The sequence below is a fragment of the Furipterus horrens genome, unplaced genomic scaffold (genome assembly GCF_987537825.1).
Source record: "Furipterus horrens unplaced genomic scaffold, mFurHor1.1.pri manual_scaffold_5, whole genome shotgun sequence".
In the NCBI taxonomy this organism is placed as follows: domain Eukaryota; kingdom Metazoa; phylum Chordata; class Mammalia; order Chiroptera; family Furipteridae; genus Furipterus; species Furipterus horrens.
Genome location: NW_028327175.1, coordinates 24,691,426 through 24,711,207, shown reverse-complemented (window position 1 = coordinate 24,711,207; position 19,782 = coordinate 24,691,426). Strand labels below are relative to the sequence as shown.

The window sequence follows — 19,782 nt, the reverse complement described above, 5'->3', positions numbered from 1 at the left end:
GGTGTGAGCAGAGGAGGGAGGGAGGCAGGGCCGCACCAAACCCATAATATCAGAACTGGTCAGGGCTTCCTGGAGTTGGGGCAACGAGACAGTGGGGACCTCGGGGAGTCCTGTAAGGAGATAACAAGTAATGGGCAACAACGCAAATCAAAAGAATGATCTAGGAAGGAATAGGGCCCCACCCTGCTCCCTGAGGGAGGAGGCAGGTGACTCGAGACTGGACAGATGGCCTTGGTCGACAGCAGCAGGAAGGTGGGGGAGGGCGCTTGCAGGTAGTTCTCTCAAGAAGTTCGAATACCAAGGAGAGGAGAAATGTAGTCTGCCTGCAGGTAAAGACATGATTTTTATGTGTTCTTTAATTTTTTTTTTTTTAAGATTGGAAGCCTTAAATATATTTAAAGGAGTAAGCTGGGAGAGGCTGACACTGCAGAGAGAGGGAGGACTGAGGCAGTGCCTGAGCAGAAAGACAGGGTGAAGCAGTGCAGGGGAATACACACCGAGGTGCTGCTCAAACACAGGTGGACGTCCTCGTGGGTCGCAGATACATGTGCACGGGGAGCACTGGGCTGCTGGGCTCCTGGACTTTCTGTTTATATGTAAATGTGTCCCTTCAGGGGGACCTTCCCTGATCGTCTTGTCCAAAATGACATTTCCCTTACCCTCTTTCCTTTAACTTAATTTTTCTCCAAAGCACCTGTGAATTCCTGTAGTATGCTGCAAAATGGCCAACGGTGCAAGATATATCCACCCCCTACTCCTCAGAACAAGTATTCATTACTTTTTATGATAATAGATGGGATTAAATTAAAGATCTTGAGATAAGATTAGCTAGGATTGTCTTGGTGGGCCTGAAATACCATCACAAATGTCCCTGTAAGATCCAGGCGAAGGGAGATCTGATGCAGACACAGAGAAGAAGAGGCAACAGGAGACAGAGACGCAAATTGGAGTCATGTGGCCAAGGAATGCTAGCAGCCACCAGGAGCCGGAGGCAAGAAACAGATTCTTCTCTAAAAGCCACGGAAGGGGGCGTGCTCTGTGGACACCTTAATTTCAGCCCAGTGAACCAAACTGTAACTTCTGGCCTCGAGGACTGGGGGAGAATAAATTTCTGTTGTTTTGTGCCATCAGCTTTGTGATGATTTGTACAGCAGCCACAGGAAACTAATAAGACTCCCCAACTCCACAATGCATGTTTATTGCCTGTCTTCTGACTGTAAATTCCATGAGAAAGGAGCCTGTAGGTTTCTTTCACTACAGAAGTCCCAGAGCGTGGCACATCGCTGGGGCTCAGGCATGCATAGAATGACTGCAGGAATAAATACGTATGTGTTCTTTTCTGGGCAGCTGCGCCTGGCCACACTGACTCCCCAAGTATCATCTATCCCGTTGAAAATGTCTGTTCTGCTGGCTGCCCAGGTGTTTCATAATCTGGTCAATGCACACACGTGTGGCTTAAAATCTCTCCTTACTGGCATTTCTAATATTTCGCTGGTGTGTACAGATCTATGGGATGTCTAAGCCAGAAGCCTAACTATATCATTTTCTCTCTTTCTGGGCTCGCTGCAGCTTGTGGGGGAACTGACATTTCAAATGAGCAAGACACCTGAAGGCTGGCATGAGCACTGTCTCCACCTGCGATGGGCGGGTGGGGGCTACAAACGAGAGCTTTCCCAAGCCTCAGGGAGAAAAATGGGTGCATGCGTTTCATGCATGCATGAGGTCCACCTATGGAAAGGAGGTGTGCATCTATCAAGAGCCTAATTTTTTAAAAAACACCAAAAGAAAATCCCACAAAAAAGCTGGAAGGATATTACATATACAACTTGAAAAGCCCATAAAATTATTCACTGGCATGAGTTCTATCAAGAGCTGCATGTTTACAGGTACAGCCTTCTTATCCTCAGTGGGAATCCCATGAGCCTGGGAACTGCGGACGAGGACAGCTGGCATTCTTTGCTTACACCACTCCTGTGCTGTGTAAGCTATTAATCCTTTAAGAAGTTTTAAAGGGCAGGTATTCTTATCATGCTCTTATGCAGCTTGGAAAGCTGAGGTTGAGAGTATTAAGGGACTTTCTCAAAGCCACCCAGATGGTGAGTGGTGGAACGGGGACTTGAACCCAGGTCTTGGGGCTCCAAGGCCCACATCTATAACCACCATGCTATGCGGCCTCGAATTCAAGGTTGAGCTAAATCCCTCTTTTTTGGGTCTCTCTTCTCAACCCTTTAAAACAAAGGAGGGCAGGCAAGTGCCACAAGAGCCCCAGGGACATTCAAGGCATCTGAACCCACCTCCAGTTCAGAGTCACTGGCTCTGGCATGTGCATCATAGCTCTCTAGAAATTTCTGTCTCTCTCTGTCTCTCTGTCTCTCTGTCTCTCTCTCTCTCTCTTTTTGGTGAGGGCCAATTCACAATTCATTCTTTAAACCACATGGTTAAGTGCCACTTCTCAGGGAGGATCAGAGACAAACCCCTGAAAACCTCCTGGCACCTGATTAATGGTGAGTAGGTTTTCCAAGCACTATTGTTTTTTTTTTTTTTTCCTCAGTATCACAGTGTAGTTCTTTGAGTCTTGCCCTGGGCTCAGAAGGTCCAAGAAGACCCCCAAGATAATCTCACGGTACAAGTCATGGCATTGACTTCCACGTGCCTGAATGAGTGGGCTGTCAAACCCAGAGCTGGAAATGCAGAAATAAACTCATTAAGATAAAAATAAAGAATGTGTTTGGCAAATGCCATATATCAGTCAGCTAAAAGTGACTTTCCTTTCGAGGCCACTTTCATAGTCTGTCTGCAGGTGTAGGGGACAGCGAAGCGCTGGGAGAGGCAAGCCAGGGCAACACTTCCAGGGGACCAGGTGGTTTCTCCATTGTTTTCTTTTGTTCCTGCGTGAATGGTTTCTGGCTTCCTTAAACATACAAATGGCCATTGAGCCTACTCATCGGGTGTTTCACGTCCCGGTGGTGCTCATTTCACACACTGCTTGCTGTACGTACACCTATTGGGTGTTTCTTGATGTATTTTGAGATAATTTACAAAAAAACTTTTGAGCTGTTTGACTTGGGCTTTGCTGACCCCCCACATGCTGAATTGATGTAAATCGATAGGACATCGGGAGTTTCAGGCCGCCAGGAATGGGCTCATGTTTGGAGCCTGACACACCTGGGGAAGTGTGAGCAGGTGCTGAAATTGGAAACCGGGACACCACGAGCGCACAGCCTTGTTTGGTCCCCACGTCTTATCGTGATTATTGTCAGGAGGGCCGAGACTATGCATGAGATCCCACGGAGGTCTGGGTCCTACACACTCTAATGTGCCCACTGGGTAAGAAGAAAAGTGCTCCCCAGACTGGCTCTGTCTTTAAGCTGAGACTAATAAAAATGACTTCTAAAAAAGCCATAGAAAGTCATAAAATAAAATTCTGGGATGTCTAGGAGTTAAACCTCACTGAGTGACTTGGCCATTTTCGTGGCACAACAGTTTGTGACTGCCAGCTACCTCTGACAAACCTGCTCTTGCACCAGGACAGCCTCGGGGTACAGCCTGGGAACCACATCTCTGGTGAGACGGGGCTCCGATGGCACCCTGCACGCGCAGGTGTGAGACGGGGTTCCGGGGGCACCCTGCACACGCAGGTGTGAGACAAGGCTTCGGTGGCACCCTGCACATGCAGGTGTGAGACGGGGCTCCAGTGGCACTCTGCATGCGCAGGGTCCCCAGGGAAGAACAGCATCTTCCCTGTGGTTCTCTAACTTGTTCAGGTGGTGGCTTTGCATGCGTTCTTTTTAGAATGCAGGCGTATACTGATGTGTTAAACAGAAGCTATGCAATTTTTGTAATTTTGTGCCAAAACAGACACCATTTATAAGGTTCAAGTGGGAAACTTACAGACATGTTAAACAGAAGCTATGTAATTTTTATAATTTTGTGCCAAAACAGACACCATTTATACAGTTCAAGTGGGAAACTGCAGAAGGGAAGGTTTTGAGACTACTGGAGGGGGATAAGTACAACTAGATAAAATACTAGTAACTTAAATTGTTCTCTGGGAATTGGGGACGTGCTTTGGCTTTGCAGTATTATACTGACATGGTTTCCAAAAGCTGAAGTCTGTTCCTGGAACAGAAGCCTTCTCTATTTTTCCTAAAATACTTTTAAACAGATTCAAGGTTATTCAGTGTTTTGCTAATATTCTAGGGAATTATGAAAAAAGTTGCATACCACAGAGAACTAATGCAAATAGGAGCCGGGTCGCATGGGCTAACCTGTCCCTATTCAAACAGGCATGCTACCAGAAAGCCCTCTGGTCAGGTGGCACTGGAATATACTTCTGGCACCCACCACCTGGTTTCATGAGAGACACACAGGTGGGAGGGATTGGGATGGAGCGACGGGTGGTTGAGGACACAAGGTCATGACTCGGCTGTCAGAGGTGTTATGTGATGGCTCTTTGTCTCGTGCTGCCCTGCCCTTGTTACAACCTATTCAGGTGTTGGATCAATGGATCCAATATTAAGCAGTGGACTTCGGAAAAAACACCCACTAAGGTTTCAAAACATATGTAGGGCTTTGTTTTAAAGGACTCACCAAGCTAAATAGTTCTTGTGAAAACGGTAATAAGGACAACAGTTACTGTGTCCCTGTCACCAGCAGAAGCCAACACCCTGGACTCCCTTAGGTCCCACGTTCGGTCACTTATGATGAGAACTGCACACACACAGGCATTCTGAGAAGATACTGGTATCGCACTACACAAATGGAGAATTTCTACAGGACTTAACAGGGAACGTGGACCACCACAACAGAGGAAAACCAAACAGCATTCAAAAGACCTGTTTATCTTTTGATCCTCTTCATCCAAAGGGCATAGTCTACATGTTTATAAATGTTAAGAGTGTTTTGTTTTGTTTTTGCTACCGCTGATAAGTGTTATAAACAACTTTAAGGTATATACCATGTGTTCTGGATTATAGCACGTGGAAGTATTTTCTCCCTGTTTTTGAACATTATCTTCTGCATCTGAATTGCCATGGGAGTTGATAAAGGAAGGATGTGTGCTGTTTATTCAAGGCTGTGCAGAGTCACCGACTGGCCCGCCAGCAGGGCGGTGTGACCCACACCTGTTCACAGCTGTAGCTGGGAAGATGGCACAGGGCTTGGGAGGCAGTAGGAGCTCCAACAACACATGTTGAATAGTGAATAAAAAAGTAGGATACATCAGCATAAACCTCATTAGGAAAGCAACGATTACTGGGGAAATCAAAATAGCACCAATTAAATTTGAAAAAGGGATGGGTCACTCCGGATGATCAAAAATGCACTGGGAATTATTCAGCAAGGCAACAGTATGATTTAAACAAAAGGGAAAGTCTGCCTTTCTTCAGTACATAAGAAGTCCCAAGAAACGCCAGAAGATGACCCTTTGTTCCTGACTTCAAGGACTTCCTCAAATAACAATTGTTCATATTTTGGGATGAAACTGTTTTGAAGAGGTTGTTAATTAATCTAGCATAACATCGCATTATAGAATACACAACCTCTCCCTTTAATGTAACTATTTCTCCTTAAGAAAAAAGAGGAGGGGGTAGGGGATAGGGGTCGGTCTCTCTCCTTACCGTTAGCGACAGGGCCATGCACACGAACGTGAACTTCTTGATGTGGGCTGCCGTGACCGTGTTGTTTGTGCTCACCAGTTTATTGCTGGGGTTATTCTAGGGGGAAGAACAGGACAATGGTGACGGGCTCCATCCGGGTCATCCTTGACTGACCTCATGTGCACCTGAAAGAGCATCTCGTTGGTGTTGCATTTGATGTGTCTAAAGTATAGATTTCAAGTGACAGCTTGGAAGGTGGCTGTCCCTCTGAGTCTCTCTCACTCAGACAGCTCTCATTAACCAGAGGGAATCAGCCCCCTCACTTTGGTGCTGGATGCCACCTAGCTAGTCCAGGGCCTCAGCCCTGTGCCCTCCCCTGGCACTGTGGGCATCTCCTGCTCTGTGACCTTTGGGCCCTGTGTCCCCATGAAGTGGATTGTAAGTTATACTGGCCACTCAAGGCCCTCCTTGCTCTGACCCAGACTCACTTCCCCGCCATGACTTTTTGACCTTTATCCCAAAGGGAACCCCTTTCTCTTCCCCTATCCCAATGGTGCTTCCAGGTTTCTGTAATTTTGTTCCTCCTCCTCTCATGGGATCTTCTGATTGTTAAAAACATCCCTTTATTAAGGGCTCATCATCTTCCCAGCCCTCTGGTTCCTTAAAGCCTCTCTGATCCTTTCCCTCCCAACTGCCTCTGGAACCTCCTCCTGTAACGCAGACCACCCGCCCTGGCCTGTGTTCAGGGGCTTGTGTCAAAGCCCCTGTGAGACAAAGGCCTGTGCATCTCACCCATCTCTTTAGCTCCTGCAACTTAGCACAACCTTTCCTTGAGTATAAAAAGTGCCCCAAAGCCTTTGTTAAAATGAATTTTAAGCAAATAAAGCAGAAGGCTCAGATGCTTTCTTACACATCCTTGAATCTGAGAGCCTTGCTGAGGCCACCCCAGTGCCCCTGCTCAGTGTGCCCATCACCCAATGTGTGCCTGGCCCTCAGCTGTGAAAATCAGCAGGGAAAAGAAACTCCTGCTTCATCATAGACCCAATTAGTCTCAGAGAAGACTAGTGAAAACAGATTACCGCATCCAGCCCGATGAAAGACATACAAGCTGAGATGTTACAAGTTCCACTTGAAAAAGAACGGTTGATGTTTCCTTGATTTCAGAGGCTAAAGCCATTTCTCCGATCTCTTCCCCTGACAGATGCCACTAGCACAGGCTCTGGATGAGCTGATATGTTCTTATTTCCAGCCTCTAAGGCATACTACTTTCCTGAGTGACAGACTGTTTCCATGACCAAATGCAAATCACAGAGGGTAGGACATCTGTCCATCTCCACTCACTCCAGGGATCTGTGTTAGTGGTACCTTGGTGGGCGGAGGGAGAAGGTGGTGCACTGGAAAGAATTAGGCACACATCACGCACAGTGACAGTAACGTGCCTCAGCTCCTTCGGGTACACCTTTATTTTTAAAATAGAAAATATTTCTGGCCCTGGTTGCTGTGGCTCAGTGGATTGAGCGTCGGCCTGCGAGCCAAGTGTTGCTGGTTCGATTCCCAGTCAGGGCACGTGACTAGGTTGCACGTCAGGTCCCCAGTTGGGGGCACAAGTGAGAGGCAACCACACAGTGATGTTTCTTTCCCTCTCTTTCTCCTTTCCCCTCTAAAAATAAAATAAGCAAACAAATAGATAAATTATTTTTTTAAAAAGAAAATATTTCTGCAATTACAGTTAGAATAAACTAGGATGTATCACTGGATTGCATCTGTATTTTATTTGCCCAATCTGCTCAGAAACATGCTCTTCTGCTGATGATAACTGCACATCAGAGAGAATTTGTGCAAGTGCAAAACTCTCCCAGTTCAACAGTGAGTGAGAACCATCAGAACTTAGGTAAGAAGTTTTAAATCGCTTATTCTGCAACCCACAGAGAGGCTAAGGATTTCAACTGTCAGTGCGGCAAACTCTGGAGGTTTGCACGGAGGTGTCTAAGATTCGGGCTAATAGACACATTCACATAAAGGCTGGAGTAGCTCAGTGGAATGTCTGGGAACAATGGGTGAGCTCTCAAAAGGGCTCCGAGTAACTCCAGCTTCTGGATCGAGGTACACTTGTTAAAGGAATTTTCTCATAGCGCCTAACCTCTGTGATCGTGAAGAAGACAATGTTTTTCTTGGATGCTCCTAGCAAAACTGCATAGCGTTGTATTGTTAAGTTTTATTATTTCCAGGAAGTTCAGACGAGACTTGTATGGCGAGAAGGTTCTAACACTTCAGTACCTGCTGTTCTCATCAAGTTGTATTATATAATGTTCACCAAGAGCTAGAAATTTAGCAAGAAGACTTATATTCATTTTGGTTTTCTAGGATTTACTTCTATACACATGTTCCTTGAAATGAAAGCAATGATTTCTATCAGTAGATTGGATGAAACCCACTCAAACATGGACTGTCAGCTTTCTCCTGCAAGTGACTCATGCCTCTGACGTCCACTCACAAAGGCCTGGGCAGCAGAAATTAAATGCACTTTTTAAGAGATATTCTGCATCCTGAGGCTGCAAAGAATGTTTACAATAGGTGGAGGGTCCAACTAATGGTCTATTGGGGAAGTTCCACACCCAGTAAGGAGTTCTGGGCAACAGTGCTACTCTGTCTCTCATAAGACTGTAGTGGCATCTCAGAAGTGCTTTGAGGGGAGTTGCTATTCATGGGTGATTGTGGGTGTGGGAATAGAGGCAGGTGATCTGTTGGGGAACCCTGGCAAACAGGCTTCCTCTCCTTGCCTGCCCGGGGCTCTTGCTGGGATAAGATAAAATGATATTGTTGATCAGTTCTTATGGTACACAGATGTCTAATCACTATGTGTACTACTGAAACTTATTATAATATTGTATGTCAACTGTAATTGAAAACTAAATTTTTTAAAAAAGATAAAATGCCGTTGGCAATGGTTCTGAGCTAGTTCTATAGAAATTCAAGGCCAAATAGTTACTATTAAGAGTACTAGTGGCAAATGGTGTGCTTCTTTCCTATTTTTTATTTTAAAACATTGCATATTATCTTTCTGGGGTCTGTTTTGCTAGACATTTGTTTTAGGATAAAAGGCTACTAGTTTTAGGTTCAAATGATTAAGCTTAATGAGCTTGATATGTATAGGATGATCCCGACCCAGACAGAGGGCATATGTCCAGAGGGTTATGTGTCTTCTTGGGCGGCAGCAGCAGCAGCAGGAGGAGGTCAGAGCTGCTGTCAACAGAGGCTGTCAGCTGCACTAAGTCTGCTGCATCCAGACCAAGGCAGGCCCACACTTGCTGCAAAGACAACTTCAGCGTCCATGCACCCCACACGCCGAAAGACTTCCTTCTGTAAGTTTCTGAGTTCAACCCACCATTCCTTGTCTGTACCTTTGTATCTGCTATGAAGTCAGTAAGTTACTAGTTGAAAAACAAAAAAAAAAAAACCACCATGGAAACAAAATTCAATGTATTATTAGTTTTTGAGAGTGTATTTTCCCTTTTGCAAACAGTTTCTCAATAGGATTAACCTAACCATGAATATGAGTTGGAAGAGGCATTATAGGCTCAGCATTGAGAAGCTTAAATTTGCCTCTTATTTCCTGAGGGAAATGTTCCACAATCACCTCCGCCATCCCCAACACCACATTAACCTTCCTGAGGCAGGTGAGATTAGGGAATGTCGAAGTGCTCCTCATCAGAGATCCCTGCCTATCAAACACTAATTTTAAAGACTGTGTTTCAGACACCACGTTGCACAGGTTCTCACCTTGTCAAAAGCAGGGTAGACGGCACGGATTTCCGTCAACCAGCCATATGGCATGTGACCCACGGGGTACGTGGCTGTCAAAATTGCTACTGCCTACAAGAGGAAGAGAAAGCAAAGTTAGCAACAGCATTCATGGAGTGCAGCTGCAGGAGCTGCTGTCTGCCCCGTGACAGAGCAAGCTGTCTCAGGAGTGGCTGCTGCTGACAAGTCACTCGACACTGGAGGACAAGCACCGGCCAGCCACAGGAGGGCCTGGGAAGGGGTGGACGGGACAGGTGCTCCACGGTGTCCCTGGCTCTGGGATGAGTGGACTCCTGGAGAGCACCTGAGACCAGAAGCATGGGTCTTGTTTTACACGAATCCAGCGAGATGCAGGCCCAGGTCCAGATTGCTGGCTCGAGAAGCCAAAATTTCGACCCAGATCCAGACTCCAGAATCTTTGCTCTTTCCATAGCTCCAGAGCAAACCCTCTAGTCCAGCCCAAGTCTTTAGTCTCAAAATGTGATTCTGAGCCCTCTCTGCTCACTGGATAGTCTTTGTTTGGGATCCTCCTATTCAACTCTATCCAGGCCTTCAGGGTAACTCATCAGTTTGTTGATGGCTTTATGTACTCTCTCCTTCTGACTCAGTTCACTTCTGATCTGTTCAGGAAGCACTGCCCAATTACTATTTTTAATTTAAGAAAACTAAATAACTGTTTCTTACAGAAAACCAAGCATGTTCTTCCATGAAAATGGGTTGGAATTAGGCGCACCTGGATTTTAAACCTCCACTTCCTCACCTACCAGCTGTGTGAAGCGTGAACCTGCTGGGCCTCCCTTTCTGCTCCTCCAGCCGGATCAGGAGAATAACAGCCCTCACTGCACATGGTTATGGGGAGTCAATGAAATGGGCATAAATGCCGACACATAAGTAGATGACCAGTAAATGTCCATTCTATACTCCATGTGCTGTGTCTCTGCGCCATTGAGGCCAATTGAGAAATGGCTCTAATATACAAGCTGCCATGTTTATTTTAAGGAGGGGTATGGAATTCTAGCACACAGGTGAGGAGGGTCCTATACTTTTTCCTGGGCAACTTACATTGTGGTATTTATGTAAAACAGCTGCTGTGTTACAGAAGCCACCCATGATGACATGCATGATTCAAAACACAAACTCCAAGAACAATTGGAGGTCAGAAAAAGCATTCTGCTTGTGATTAATGTGCTTCTCTTTCCAAGCCAACATGCGTTGCTTCCCAGGACATGGAAACTGGCAGGAGACCCCAGGCTGGAGACATGCTGACAGATCGGTAAAGGGCAGCGTGTAAACAGGGGCCCTGAGGGGAAGCCACCAGCCTTCCTGAAGGATCAGCCCGTTCCACAGACAGAATTAGTTCTCCCGAGGGCGGTGGCGGAGGAAACAAATGAAGTCATTCTGTTTGTTCATACCATACTTGGAAGAAGGAAAGAGTGATTCAACTCTTTCTTTGGAGTAGCTGCCAGTTTCCAGGTAAATTTCTTGAGTTGTGAGTGAGCTCCTCATATGGAGGAGGGCAGATTGCCAAAGAGCACATGAAGCCACGAAGGGGTGGGTGGTAAGTGCAGGAGGGCGGAGAGAAAACAGGTGGCAGTAGGTGGGTCCCGGTGGAAGAACGGACCCTTCCCCCTCTGCGTCTTTGCCCCTCTTCTGCAGCCGCACACCTGTTCCGTTGTCCTCTGCAACTAAAGTGAGGAGGCATCATGCTGACTCCATGGAAAAATAGAAAGGCTGTTGGGCCGGAGTCAGAAAATCTGGTTGCTAATACTAGCCCAGCTTCCTGCTAGTTCTGTGTCCTTGCCTCAGTTTCCTCATACAGTCATTAAGAAGGATAAATGAAATGTTTTCTTCTGTACTCATACAGATATAAAATCACATGATTTTAAGTCACCAAATGAGATCCCTGTGCTTCCTAGTGTGACTGTATCATATCATTTCATACCACCGGGTTACTTGAGCTCTCAAGATGAATAGGAAACAAATTTGTAATCCACCTCCCCTCCCCTCATTCTTTATAAGGCGACAACGAGTACCCACATGCCCAGAAACTGCCCTACCTCTGTAGCTGTAGAACTGCCACCAAGGTCCCGGGAGACAAAGAGGTTGACAATAGGTCTGCTGATTCTCTGTGTGGCCAAGATGAGAGCCAACGGCCACCAGAAGCTCAGCATCTTTCTTATTGTTGCATCTCCCTGCATCAAAAAATGGAGGCAAAAGTTCACTAAATTCTGGAAGCAGAATAGGAAAAACAATTCAGAGTCAAAGCCTTCCTTTTAAATGTCAATCATGAATCAATTCACTATACTTAAAACTAATGTAAGGAAAAGCCTCTGTAGTGAAGCCAAGTTGAATTAAAATAAAATGTACAGTGAAAATAAAATGAACTCAGACAGTTGGCAAGCTACTGTGAAATCAAAACACACATTTAGCCTGGAGGGATCCAAACCACTCTTTCCCAAACAGAGCAGCTCTAAGCCTAGCAGAAACCAACTCCACGGACTAAGAGTTGGAAATTAGTTTTTGTTTAAATCATTAAGTTGACTGGCTCGAAGCCATGTCAGTAAGAGGTAGCTCTTTTTTTATTATTCTTTTTTTAAAACTGAATTTATTGGGGTTACATTGGTCAATAAAATTATATAGGTTTCAGGTGTACAATTCTGCAATACATCATCTGCACACTGTACTTTGTGTTCACCATCCAAAGTCTAGTCTCCTTCTATCACCATTTACTCTTAAAAGTAAAAAATTATTATAATTTTTAAAATCCTTACTCAAGGATATGTTTACTGATTTTAGAGAGAGAGGAAAGGAGGAAGAGAATGAGAGAGAAGCATCTATATGAGACGGAAACATTGACTGGTTGGCTCCCGTACATGCCAGGGCCAGGAATTGAACCCGCAACCTAAGTATGTACCTTGACCAGGAATTAAACCTGAAATCTTTTGGTATACCAAACGATGCTCCAACCAACTGAGCCACCTGGCCAGGGCAAAAATTATATAGGCATGGTAAAGAAAGTGTGACTTATTAAGAATTCTATAGCAAAGATATGTGCTCTTTAAAGCCTGGCTTTCACTATTTCACATTTTGATTCTTCCTTAGGGTAGAAGTGACATCATGGGGGCATCTCAGCCACTTTAATTTATTTCCCTTTGTTGGTGGCTGCATGTTAAGAGAAGGACTATTACCATCAAGACCACTGTGATATGGTTGTCCTTGTGATGGAAATAACTAGATCAGGTTTATTGGTGGCATGACCTGGGATTGAGGTAGGTGGGCAATCCAATTAATGTTCCAATATGATGAAAGTAACATGTGGCCAAAGGTGGGGTCAAGGGGTGGAGTGTGGTAATTTATTCAGGACTGTATATGATCATGCATATCTACCTCATAGCTAGATGGAAATAAATCCAACTGATGTCTAATACCTAAGGGTGGAAAAGGTCAGCCTACATAGAAATCAGACACTGTGCATACCTAAGATGAAAAGGAAGCTCTGGTCATTTGTGTAAAATTATTATACCTTGCTTGTAGCCTGAGCTCTGCCTCCATTGGAGAGGTACCTCAGCCCACATCACTAACTTCCTCCTCTCAGCTTCCGTGGCTCTTACGTTCTCACTGCATCTATGTTTGCGTTCATGTCTGTTGCTTCTGTTTTGGTCTTATCTGCCAAATGGGACATAGAGTTGCTTGACAGTAGAGGCGATATTTAAAAACGTTCTGTGTCACCGTATGGTACCAAAATACTCTCCACACTCTGTAGAAGGTACCTGAATGAGCATCTATATTTGGCCAATACAGAAGGTAGGAACAAAGCCTGGATTCCTGCTTTAAATTCAAAATAATCAAATGTGAGTTCAAAGGTACCATGGATGCTAAAATCTTAGTTGACTGTAAGAAGGATTTACTTTTGACCATAGAGAGTAAGAAAAACCATACATGCTGTACGTACTCCTTGACCTGACTTGACTCACTGTGCCCCAGTCTCATACAGAGATAAGGAGGTTGGATAGTGGCCTCTAGAATTGCTCTGATCTCCAGAGTTAACAAATTCTCCATCCGTCTGTCCCTGTGGACACTTCTTAGCACTTGACGTCTCAGTGAGCATGCTTATTTTATTGATTCCTCATTTCATAGAAGGGTGAGGTCAAACTTTATTCCACTCAAATGTATAGACAGCCTGTCGGCGATTCCGAGGACGTACCCCCAGCTCCGGCCCACTCCGGTCGGGGATGATGTCATGGATGTTCCTGTAGTAGCCCAGGCACAGGGTGGCACAGCGTACCAAGGCGCCCATGTACAAGGAGAGGATTGGGATGAGCAGGGGTTCTCTGCACTCCAGGTGACTGTGAAGCAAGATGGCTACAAAAACGACCTGCATGAGGGGGAGACAAGAACGAGTCAGAGGAAAGAAGACAGAACCGATCAACAGAAGCACAGCCCGATTTCTTGCACCCAGATGAAACTGATTCTAAGCAAGACCTTTGATGCTGATGAGAAAGAGACCAGAAACTGGGCCATGGCTCAATGCTGCTCTCATGGAATGCAGGGTCAGACGTTTAGAATTCACAGGATGAGCACATGATCATTTTGTTATATTTACCACTAAGATTCTTTTAAGGCAACTGTATATCTGGTTAAGTTTTTTGCTAAAAAATATCTAGAAATGCTGGCTTCTCAGACCCCAAAAGATACAGTAGAGCTTTCCCATCTTGAGGCTGGATACTGAGGTGCACATCTAATCCACGCCTGAGGACCTAAGTTACCTCACACAAACACACACACACACACACACACACACACACACACACACACACACAGTGGTGATCAATGACAACAATATACAAAAAAATAGATGTTAGCATTTATAAGATGGAATTCACTAAAAATGCTGCAAAAGCACTAATACCAGTTATAAAAAAGCCAAATTAAAAATATTAACATAAAAATGGAATAGGTCAAAAATAGACAAGAGGGATAGAAATAATAATAAAGTCTCTAAAGTAAATGTATTAATGTATTTAACTTCTCTGTTGTGCAGAAATCTGAGAAGCAGCCCCGCCTCTGTCCAGAGTCCTGGGACCCACCCATTCTGAAGACCATGGAGGTATATTGAGTCTGAAAGTAGGATACTAAAAGGGGGGCCATATCCCTGAGTTTCATCAACCTTAATAACCAAATATCCATCAACTGATAGGCATGTAAAATACACCACCACTGAGTGCTCCTGACCAAAGGAGGCTTATCCTGATCACTGCCATTATCAAGAAATCAGTGATGACAGAAAGTTAGAAAAGAAGCTGGAGACTGAGCACGATTCACTGAATGAATACATTCATTGCCCGACTGACCACAGAAAAGCAGGTCTTCTGAACGAAATGAAAGTATTAGCTATTGCGGTGATTTGCTTATAGCATTGGCTGACACCGTGCCCAGGCTGGAGCTCTCAAACCCAGTGAACGAGACAGATGCCAGCACAGATGTCCTCGGGGGCCTGTAGGACAGAGGGACTGCATGGCTGCGTGGACACACCAGGCTGCCCAAGCATGGATGATGTGAGTGGTCACAAGCCGGGGTGGCACTGGCAGTCATGCTCATGTTCACACTTGCGCCCGTTGGGGATACAGCAGAGCCCAGTGACGGAAGTGGAGATGCCCAAGGCTGTCGCCATGACTGTGGCTTCCCAGGGGAACAACTGTTGGGTTAACTGCAGGCTGTGGAGACCAACTGGTGTAAGTCTTGTGAAGAACCCACTGTGTTCTTCACAAGGAAGATGGGGAATTTTGGGCTGAGGCCAAGATGCCTATATATTTCTCTAAGGAATCAGAGGCCTCTAAGGTGCCCTAACATGCAAACGCAGACTAGCATGTCCACAGCAAGTGTAACATCGAACAGATGCAAACCTACAGGATAAACTGAGATGATCGCAGTTAGAGACAAAACTTGTATGAAAAATGAGTATGTGAAGAACTCCCCCTCTGCCAAGTCCAGGAAGGCTCCCGGGGCCAGGAGGATAGCCACGCAAGACTGAGGAGGAGGATTTGGACTTAAAGGAACAGGGAGTCACAGGCAAGGAGTAAGTGTGGAGAAAAGAAAGCGGCTTGAGAAGCACAATGGGATAGAGCGGGACAGAGGGGTGCAGGAGGGTGCATTGGGTCAATAATGCTCCCAAAGTCAAGGGGAAGATTTTGTCAGCCTCTCTCATCTTTGTAACGTCTTGGTGCCACGTGTTCCAAAACTTGTAATGCTTACATCTTCATGGTGGATTGTATCACTTATCCATTTAAAATAAGCCTTGAGCCTTGCATTTCAATTCAGAATTACAATTTTGAATCTGACACAGCCCATGTTGCATTATTTTCTGGGGGAGACCTACTGTCTTGGTGGTGAGGATTCCCCAGGGAGAGTCTGTTCTGTGCTGGCCCCGTACCAGGTGCTGGGAATTCAATGATAACCAGCACAGTCTCAGACTGTCAGTCATCTTGGGGCTGACAGTCTTGTGGAGGAGGCAGAAAGGTTGATCAAACAGTGATGCCAGTGAGTGCCCACTGACAAATTGCAACAAGGCCTGTGTAGGAAAGAGGGCTGCAGGGTGAGGGTGGGTGCCCCATGGTGCATGTGTCTGAGACCTACGGCCTCAGCAGAAGTAGCGGGAGGAGGGGGCAGGAGTCGGAGGGAGGTGAGGAGAATGGAGGCAGAGCATTTCCTTCTGGACAGAGGGATTGAGGCAAAGACCCCAGTGGAAGTGGGCTGGGCCACAACGAGGCCCCGAAAGGAGGACCTGTAGCTGGAATACAGAGAGCGAGGGGACAAGAGGACAGTGCCCAGCTGGAGAGGAAGCAGAAACCGTGTGTCTCCAGCACTTTGCAGGCCACGATCGGGGGTGAAGCTGCCAGAATCCCACTGAGAATAGGTCACTGTGGCTGCGTGAGGAAGGATGGAGAAGAGCAAGGGCAGAAAGGAGGAGGCTGGTTCCGAGGCATCTCGGGTAGTGCAGGTGGAAGGGGTGATCTTTGGGACCAGGGTGAGCACAGGAGAGGTGGGGAGAAGAGGGCAGATGAAAAAAAGTCTAGGATTAAAACTGAAAAGGCTTGGTAATGAAGCAGAATGCTCTAGGGTAGTTCCCAGGTGTCTGACCAGACCCTTGGGATCTAGCTGACCCGGAAAGACAAGGGCTGGTGACAGCAGAAAGATTAAAGGACTGGAGGTCTCAGGAAGGTCCAGGGGATTATGAAATAAAACAAGCACAGCAATATTTTCCACAAATCCCATGGCAATATAATTGGAACATATAACTATTTCAATAGCACAGAGAAGCATTGCATATTTGAATCAAACGGAGAGCTTTCTTGTACTGCTGTGTGAAATCAATTAGCTCAGCAAAATTTTTAAAGAATGAGAGTTGCCACTGCAAGCCAAAGCATAATAAACCATTTTCATTTTATCATTGGTGATTACTTGTTATCTGTCTATGCCAAGGTGGTATTTCAAAGGACTTTGCCTGGGATCTATTTACTTATTGTCTAATTCAGTAATTAACAAATGCTCCCAGGTAATAAGAAGAATGAAGCTGAGGGTGGGGATAAAAGACTTAAGGACAAAAATCGAATTTACCACTCCAACCAAATGTGGTAGGAACTCAAACTACTAGGCTTAAAATGACTACTTCACCAGCAATAAGCCAAAACCAGATGTCATCTGAATCCAGCTTTCATGGCTCCTACCAACCAGAAACATTTATTCTGAACTTGGGAGCCCTCCCAACAGGCAAGGGCCAAGACCAGGTTTAAAACTCAGAAGGGAATGGTGTAGGTTTGCACACATGTGCATATGCATGTGTGCACAGTGTGAGCAGGAATGGATTTCAATTACTTTTCCTTGCAATCCATGGAGTAAATGCAGTTAATCTGGAAATCTAACCCTTGGTCTTTCGGGAGGGGCTAACAGTTTAACAATAGATTATTTCAAAAAGATGGTTAAAGGACAGTAGGGAAAACCCGGGATGAAAGGCATGGGAGTGTTCACAGAATGGAACTGAGAATTGAGAAGGGAGCTTAGAAATCAGCCTAATCCCCTTCTCTATGAAGAAATCATTCCCCTAAATCCCTGAATGCAGGAACTAAGTCTAATTTATAGATGATAGGAATGAAATCTAATTTTCTGCTGAAATTTTTCATGCAGTCTCCCTGGTGGGAGAAGAAAGGAAGGAGGGTGGGCAACCAGGGCTGGTGCCAGCCCCCAGGGAACCGGACTCAGCAGGAGGTGCAACGAAAGCTTCTTCTCCGGCAGCATCTGGCCTCCTGGTACTTTTAAATGTGGGGAAATGTTGCATGAATGGCAGCCCTGCGTGGCAACAGCATGAGAAACAACATTTAAGGATAGTTCCTAAGAGCTCTCTCTAGAACCGACTGATAGGCCAGGTGTTGTCAGGCCACCCAGAGGGCCGAGGGTCCGCCCAGCCAAGTGCACAGGGACCCTACGACCACCCCAGAATGGACCAGCAGTGACTTTATAGTCATTCACATGCAAGCTCTTCAAAAATAATGGTCAAAACTTCTGATACTAAATTTAATTGCCTGAAATCCTCATTGTGGCAAGAGTACACACGCTTGTACCACAGAGGTGCATTTTCCCATTTGCGTTGCAAACATTTACAGGAGTCCACATCTGCTTTGGGTCATGCAGGAACATACTGCAGAGCGCACGCATGGACGAGAGTTCTGTCGCTCACCTGCAAAGGGCCCTGAGAGCTCTGATGGACACGCAGGCCACACTTACCTGAGCTATGACATCTGAGATTGAGGCACATCCTACCAGGAAGCTGTACTTGTGTTTTAGGAGAATGCCAGCATGGGTCCATGCCTGCCGGAAGAAAAAGAATTTGGCATGAGGTACACCTTTGGGATTACAATATTTCTGGTCACTGTGATGCATTCGACATTCCTAAAATAGACTTTATACCTCCTAAAATCTTAGTAGTGCATGTGAGTAAATCTTTGGTCGGTAAAAAGACTCCAAGTTGGCCTGGAGGCTACATGCATGTTAGATTTTTAAGTGGAATCAGTGACTGCACAGTATTTATCTCATACCAGCTATATGCAGACTAGTGTACTGGTTAGGTTCACATTCCTGGTGGGATAGTTGGGTAAACACCAAGAATGGAGGAACCTGGTCTCTCTCTGGGAGCAAGGAACCCCAAAGCAGCAGCTTCTCTATAGCTAAAACATGTCATAATGAAGGCTCTAACTGGGCTCTGAGTTACTGCCTGCATTCACTGATTAGGGTCCCATTATTTCCTCCTCTTCAAGTTTCTGTGGGATCTGATCTGCCACTTTGTGCCTTTGAGGGAAATTAAGAGGGAAAGTCCTTTAAGCAGAGTAGACAATGACAAGCCTAGGGGATGGCAGGTTTGGAGAAGGTTTGAAGTTCATGGCAGGATCGGTTGAAGGATCATCCTTCTACTTTGGAAAGGCTGATCTGGACTGATGCAGAAATAACATTTCATCGGAGTCAAACAGGTCTGTGTCAAGACTTTACAGAGCAGCGGCTTCATCTACTTCCTTCCTCAGCTTATAGGTCCCAAGGGGCCAAAGGCGATGACAAGAAATGCAAAGTGTAGATAACATTTGCAAATAACAGCTTCCAGGCTATCTTTGTTGACCAAAAGCCATCTGGATGATAAGCTTTGTGGTTTTCAAATATTATCTCTCCAACCAATGTATCAGGGCCATGCTGCAGGGGTGTGTGTGTGTGTGTGTGTGTGTGTTTGGGGAGATGACCTGCTCTTTATAAATGTTCATTATTTTGCTTTTTATTGGAAGCCTCTTACTTTTGGAGTCTTTGGGGGAATTGATAGATGAAACATGGAAGAAATGGGTACTAATCCCGCAGGTTTTGGTGTTATACTGAGTGTTAGAAACTCTACCATGGCAAATAAGTACAGCTGAAGGAAATTGGAATACAGAGCACTTAAGAGTCTATGATTCACATTTACTGAGAGTCCCTAGTTCCCTGAATTTACTGTGCGACTATACTCTTCTATGTGTTGACAGTCTCTCAATACAGATGGGTGGGCAGGCATCACAGCAGTATCATGGATTCTGCCTGGGATGCTAGGCTTTTCCTCCTTTCGGATGGAAACAGAGCCCCTTCATTCCGCTAACTGACTTGAAAGCACTGTGGGGCCACCACAGGCCAGCAGGGACACCTTGGGGAATCTGGTTCTATGGGCCCCCACCCCTTGGCCGTCATCTTTTCTTCTGATTATGCGTCATTTATCAGAGTAATTACACCTGGTAATAAGAAAAAAGAAAATCTCAGTACAAGTGTTCTGATGACTAAATTCTCCCACTAAAGTGATATTGCAACAATTGAGAATCAGAAC

General features: G+C 45.5%; 1 protein-coding gene across 2 annotated transcripts in view; it reads right to left on the bottom strand.

The window, feature by feature from the left end:
- Positions 1–19,782, bottom strand: part of ANKH (ANKH inorganic pyrophosphate transport regulator) — a 119,083-nt gene that overhangs the window by 14,950 nt on the left and 84,351 nt on the right. For both annotated transcript variants that reach the window (XM_090276215.1, XM_090276216.1), the window contains exons 4-8: positions 18,177–18,260; positions 13,603–13,773; positions 11,456–11,590; positions 9,378–9,470; positions 5,619–5,714 (exon numbers count right to left, since the gene is read on the bottom strand). In XM_090276215.1, the coding sequence (XP_090132341.1) occupies positions 5,619–5,714; positions 9,378–9,470; positions 11,456–11,590; positions 13,603–13,773; positions 18,177–18,260 (579 nt within the window). The remainder of the gene's footprint in view (positions 1–5,618; positions 5,715–9,377; positions 9,471–11,455; positions 11,591–13,602; positions 13,774–18,176; positions 18,261–19,782) is intronic.